Source organism: Melanaphis sacchari, unplaced genomic scaffold, assembly GCF_002803265.2.
Source record: "Melanaphis sacchari strain LSU unplaced genomic scaffold, SCAv2.0 Contig407_pilon_pilon, whole genome shotgun sequence".
Classification (NCBI taxonomy): domain Eukaryota; kingdom Metazoa; phylum Arthropoda; class Insecta; order Hemiptera; family Aphididae; genus Melanaphis; species Melanaphis sacchari.
This window is the reverse complement of record NW_020271261.1, coordinates 1-6,649: the sequence shown is the minus strand read 5'-3', so window position 1 is coordinate 6,649 and position 6,649 is coordinate 1. Positions and strand designations below refer to the sequence as shown.

At 33.7% G+C, this 6,649-nt stretch overlaps 2 protein-coding genes and 1 pseudogene across 2 annotated transcripts; 1 reads left to right on the top strand and 2 right to left on the bottom strand.

The window, feature by feature from the left end:
- Nucleotides 1-1,725: 1,725 nt before the first annotated feature.
- LOC112597283 (histone H1A, sperm-like) lies at nt 1,726-2,438 on the bottom strand. Its single transcript, XM_025343252.1, has one exon. The coding sequence runs from the start codon at nt 2,388-2,390 to the stop codon at nt 1,770-1,772; it is 621 nt and encodes a 206-aa protein (XP_025199037.1). The 5' UTR covers nt 2,391-2,438; the 3' UTR covers nt 1,726-1,769.
- Nucleotides 2,439-4,901: 2,463 nt separating this feature from the next.
- On the bottom strand, nt 4,902-5,324 carry LOC112597282 (histone H4). The gene has a single exon (XM_025343251.1). The coding sequence runs from the start codon at nt 5,279-5,281 to the stop codon at nt 4,970-4,972; it is 312 nt and encodes a 103-aa protein (XP_025199036.1). The 5' UTR covers nt 5,282-5,324; the 3' UTR covers nt 4,902-4,969.
- A 7-nt stretch (nt 5,325-5,331) lies between these two features.
- On the top strand, nt 5,332-5,958 carry LOC112597284 (annotated as a pseudogene).
- The last annotated feature ends 691 nt before the right edge of the window (nt 5,959-6,649 follow it).

Below are 6,649 nucleotides of genomic sequence, written 5' to 3'. Positions count from 1 at the left end.
CAGTTACGCATTGCTAATAATTAGAAAACAATTTATTACTAGCATCTATTTGTAATAATTTAAAAGTAGAAAAATAATAATAAAACTTGAGGTATTACGATTCTTAATAAAAATACTCGGACAATTGAAAAAGATACGGTGGTCAAAAGTTCTTGTTAAACAAATATAATAAAATAATAAATACTACGTCATAATACATTGTTATTAATAATTTTATCGATTTAGTCCATAATTATACTCAACAATTTTGTCAAATTCTGAAAAGTTGTATCCATTGCGATATGTATGATTTGCATTAATAAAAATGGTTCATTAAAATAAAATATATTAACATAATATAACAGTGGATATACCACTTGGTTGTCAGAATACTACAGCTTCAAACAAAGTCTTATTTAATATTACATCAATGATGTATTGTTGTTTTCATTATATTCCATACTTTCTACATTAATTATTATTTTGTCATGATGAGATTGGTCGATAATAGAGGTTGACGGTCACTTTTACGGCCAGGCATTAAAAGTGCGAAACGCGGACACTTACGGTCTGGTAAAAAGGTATTTGTAGAACGCGACATTTGTATTATTATGTATAATAATGTATATTATAAATACAAATTACACCCTAAAACTAGTATGAATGTAATTATTAAATAGAAAAATAAAATAAAATTGTTATAAAATATTGTGTAATAATAATAATCAATAATCATCATTCTATCATCAAACTACATTAAAATGAGTACAATAAAATATCAAAATGTCAAAAGTAGTATAATATAAAATAGTATTTAGATGTAATGGTTTTAGATTATTAGCTAATAAAAATAATAATAAAATAGTATAATATAAAATATGTCAAATGACAAAAATATAATACTGAAAAATAGAAAACTACAATGGAAAAATATTATTCAATATTTGTTAATTCTTTTCTTTGGTGCTGGTTACATAAATTAAATAGGTTATTATTGACAGCCGTACAAGATTGAAGTCTATTGCACATTCGTCTAATTGTTTTGCATATTTGACATATTTGACATATTTCTATATTATACTATTTTATTTTTGTTAGCTAATAATCTAAAAACCATTACATCTAAATACTATTTTTATATTATACTACTTTTTTGACATTTTTTTGATGTTTTTGATATTTATATTGTACACATTTTTACATGTAGTTTGATGATAGAATAATATTATTGATTATTTAGATTATTATTATACAATATTTTATAACAATTTTATTTTTAATTTTAATAATTAACACTATACATAATTATAAGTTACTTCTTAGGTGTAAAACTTATATTTATAATATATACTTTATGTATATAATAGTATAACGTGTCTGCGTTCTGCAATGTACGTTTTTGCCAGACTGTACTAAGTGTCCGCGTTTTGCATTTTAAACAATGGACAGTACAAAGTGACCGTTTATCGACAATAGAATTTACGTTCGATATAGAAAAGCGGCAATGATATTTTATTCTTTAATTTTTACACAAAAAACATTAATCGGTCATGTAATTTATACTCGATGTCGATGATAGTTTTTGTACGAACTATTCACGCTGAACAATATTAAAGATAATAAAAAATATTTATCTGTACAATTACTTTTACGTCTGAAAAAAATATAACTGGCCGGCAAGAATGTTAAGACTACCATTATTTGAGGGGTGGGAGAAAGGAGAGTATTTAATATAATTTTTGGTGGTCCTGAAAAGGACCGTTTTAATGAGATATGTCAAAGGGGTATATTTATTTCTTTTTAGGCGCAGACGGTGCCTTCTTGACGGGGGCCTTTTTCGGCTTGGTGGTCGCTTTTGGTTTTTTTGGTTTGGCTGGAGATTTCTTTGGCTTTAGTGTCTTAGGTTTTTTTGGCGTGGCGGCCTTCTTCGCTTTTTTAGCTGCAGGTTCGCCGGACGCGGGCTTCACCTTTTTCGTGGCGACGAGTTTCCTTTTGGGTGTACCTGGAGCTTTGAGTTTCTTGGCGACTGGCTTCTTCTTCTTAATCGCTGCCACCTTCTTTTTGGGTTTCGCCTCGGCGACGGACAATTTAAAGTGCCCTGACGCGCCGTTACCCTTGGTCTGGAGTACGGTACCGTTGGCAACTGCGGCTTTCAAGAATTTCCTGATGAACGGCGCCAATTTAGCGGGATCGACTTTGTAGTTGGCGGCCAAATATTTTTTGATAGCTGGCAACGACGAACCTTTCTTCTCCTTGAGCTCTTTGATGGCAGAGGTTACCATCACGGAAGTGGTCGGATGCGAAGCCACGGTTTTCTTGGCTTTGCTGGCCAACTTCTTCTTTGCCGGAGATTTCTTCGCAGCTGGTGATGCGGCAACCGGGGCCGGTGTAGTGGAGACTGTATCGGTCATGATGAAATCGAGTTGGATCGCAAAACAATGCTAGGAAAACGACGATTGAAAAACTTGTTAATGCTCGTCACCAACAGAGTGAGTTTATATATACAGTGCACCGTACCGACTAGTAAAATTTAGTGATTCGCGTCGTCGGCCTGGCTACGGTTCTACAAATATTTATCGCTATTTCTCGACGATAACTTACTTTACGATTTTGATTCTCGACTTTCCAGATAGTTAACTAAATTCCAAACAATCTACAATAACTGTTTTACCCCTGCCCGACACCACAATACCGCCACGGGCCGTTATTTCAACGCCTACAACCTGATTTTCGTACACCATGTTCAACGATCTGCCGTAAGATCAAAACCAGTCGAAAGTCAACAAATTTGATATCACCGATTTCTCTACGAGTTTCCTGATATCATCGTTTTTGCAGATTGCCAATCGCCTGATTTGCCGACGAATGGCTGCCGTTTGAAATGACGACTTTGGGTTTCTGCAGTGGCTAGGCGTCACCGACGTTCCTATCACTGTAATTTTACATAGTAGACGATCACTAAAATCAAACATAATCGTTTTAATATTTAAAAATAGTTTAACAACACATCATTTAAGGGCAGTGGTCGAAATCGATTTTGAATTATAAATAAGTTCTTATTACATCGATTGTTTGGTAGATGATACATTATGACGTGACACTTCGTGATGATTATTATTCTGTTATAACAAATAGTTATGATGAGTACTTTTATACTACTAAAGTTGGTTTTTAAGTGGATTAATATTAACTACTAATTATTCAATTAATGATTGATAAACTTTTTAAATGATAATTCGCCACACGTGTATAACTGCGCTTACGGCAAAATAGAAAACTAAAATATTGTTTACAAATAATTGTTTTCTCAATTAGTTTAAATCATATATTTATTATTATGTTTACATTGTATATTATTCGTAAAGTTGTCGATTTATTGTTTTTAAAATTTCTAATACATTTTGATTATCATAATATTAACTTTTATTTTAACTAAGATGTATTAAACTCTTTCCGTAACACAAGCAACTTAGCTGAAGATGAATAAACATGTAAGGTATTTAATATTTATTTTAAATACCGGAAGTTATGATGTCAAATTAAAATAAAAATAAAAGTATAGTATTTTGTTTATTCCCTTGATTTACCATATTTAATCGAAATAAAAAAAATGAACAAATTATTGAAATACGAACTGAAAATACAAATTTATCATGTTTGACAAATCCATCATAAAATTTGATGATTACACGGAGTGTAATTTGTGAAAACACGACAATATTAAATTTAATAAAGTATAAATGCAAAGTCAAAATCTGTATTTTTAATACCTCAATATTTACATCATGGAAAACATGTCAATACTCGCAAGAAATCACAATACCTACGAGTATGTACATACAAATTTGATAAATATATTATTACCTATTTGGTATTCTAACATAATATATTCTCTAACGTAGTGTTAAATTCAGTATGATATCCGAACAGAAATTACTTTTATTTTTTTAATAACAAAACTGTAGTGTACTCCTCATTATAGAATAGTATAATATTAAAAAATAAAATTAATAAAAATCCTATTATTTGGTTGAAACCATTGAACGCGTACACATAAAATAATCACTCTTTGTCTTGCTTCTAAAACTCATATTTTTTTTATCGTCGATTATTGACCGATCTACACTATAGGCCGCTAACACATACCTGTGTTAACAATAATTGTAATGGTTTATTCATCACCCATCTTGTAGTGATAACAATTTAAAGCAATTTTTATTACAGATACAGATCTTGATTTATAACTACTACAGGGAGATTCGAAATTGTAATAAACCCTATGAGTGTATATTTTTATTTTTTTTTTTATTGAACTTAAAAAACATCAACAACAAAGGTTATTAGTTTTGTGCAAGATTACGTCATAGTCATTACAGTATTTATATGGTGTTCATTATATATGAATACAATTTAAATTTATATTTCAATTATCTTTTACAGTAGGTCAAATTTTGTCGTATAATCGGATTTTTTGAGAAAGGTTAACATGTTCGATGTGTTTTTACTATCTAGTCCCAGAGCTTCATATAAGTTGAGTGGGATGTTGTATTTTTTTAGATCTTCGGCGTATTGATAACACTCTGTTATTATAATATGCTTCACTGTTAATGTAACCCCACAGACTATACATTGGGCGGGTTCTTTTTTGGCCATGAGGTGTTAATGGATCAGCCTTGTGTGACCTATTTTATGAGTGTATAATATTATTTACTATTTACAGAATAACAAAAAAACATTAACAACGACAACTTTATTCTATTCGGATGACGACTGAAATATTAGAGAGCACTAAACGACGTGGACACACACTCGTTACACAAATATTGCACGAAATACTACGAATCAGATTATTAAAAAAACATGGCGTCCTCACCGAACGGTGCTGGAGACCGTACGGCATCGGACGTTATATGATATTTTGGTGGCCCTGAAAAGGGCCTTTTTAAAGTTGTTCAATTTGCGATATGTCACAAGATTAGCGTAGACGAACTTAACCTCCAAAACCGTACAGAGTACGGCCTTGACGTTTGAGAGCGTAGACTACGTCCATGGCGGTGACGGTCTTCCTCTTGGCGTGCTCGGTGTATGTGACGGCGTCACGGATCACGTTCTCCAAGAATACTTTCAGCACACCACGGGTTTCTTCGTAGATCAAGCCGGAGATACGTTTCACACCACCACGGCGAGCTAACCGACGAATGGCGGGCTTGGTTATTCCCTGGATGTTGTCACGCAATACTTTACGATGACGTTTGGCGCCTCCTTTGCCAAGACCTTTTCCTCCTTTACCGCGTCCGGTCATGTTGAATTTTTGTAGTTTCGCGTAGAGAGACTTGAACCTTCGAGAGCTGAATGTTAACTGATGCCACAGACGACGAGAACAGTTATATTTATACGTTATACCGTGCACTCCCGACCAATCGAAATGCGCGGTCGGATTTCTCCCACCTTTATACTCATTACAGCGTATCGACCAATGAGACGAACGGATTTGATCCCGTAACGTGTATAAATATCGGAGAATTTTTAATCGTGGTACCATACAGTTTTATCAGTTTTCGACACTCTGTAAGCAGAAAATACGTAACCGTACCAAGCAAACAGCACGTAAATCGACCGGAGGCAAGGCTCCCAGAAAACAATTGGCCACCAAGCCGCACGTAAGCGCACCCGCTACCGGAGGAGTGAAGAAACCCCATCGTTATCGTCCGGGAACCGTCTCTCCGTGAATCCGTCGTTACCAGAAGAGCACGGGCCAGTCCCGCAAACTGCCGTTCAACGTCTGGTCGTGAAATCGCCAAGACTTCAAGACCGATTTGCGTTTCCAAGAGCTCCACGCCGTCGCAAGCCTGCGGAAGCCCAGTGGAAACTGTTGGTCGGTCTGTTCGAGACACCAACGTACGCTATCCACGCCAAGCGTGTGACTATCATGCCGAAAGACATCCAATTGGCTCGTCGTATCGTGGAGAACGTGCTTAATTTCTCTCTCTTTCCTACTTTTAAAACGGCCCTTTTCAGGGCCACTACTTTATTATTTAATACCTACAAGTCTCCCATATTTTACAGTTTGACCTTTAAACTCTCACTAATTCATTCTATAACACGTGCCCCTCACAGTGTGAACCGAATAACGCACGGTTGTTATTATTTTATAAATTAAACTTCAAACCAAAATGTAGTTTCTTATGGACTCTAATCTGTACAAACACGTACCTTCATCACCAGTGAATTTCTGTTTTAATGGTTTCGATTAATTTATTTCCCAATAGTTATAATTGACTCATGTCCGCCGCCGCAGTACATGGCGACTCGGTTCCACTTATTTCTAGAGATGTTAAGTACGGTATTTCATTTTTATAATACTGTTTACGACCTGTAGTACCTTAAATATCGAATTTAAAACCATTGTTAATTGTGAAATAAATCATTTTAAAATCAATTAATTGTATAAAATGGCTTAAAGGTCAGAAAACATCAATGATACAACAATAATTATTAGACAAATTAATATTTAGCGCTACCAATTATTATGTACCATGTACATAGGTATACCTTAATCATATACTAAGATAAATTATTTAGGGTAAAATATTTTAATTACAATCCATATTTGCTAATAATAAATTGCTCATCATTAAATATCAAATAAAGTTTTAAAAACTTTCAGGCA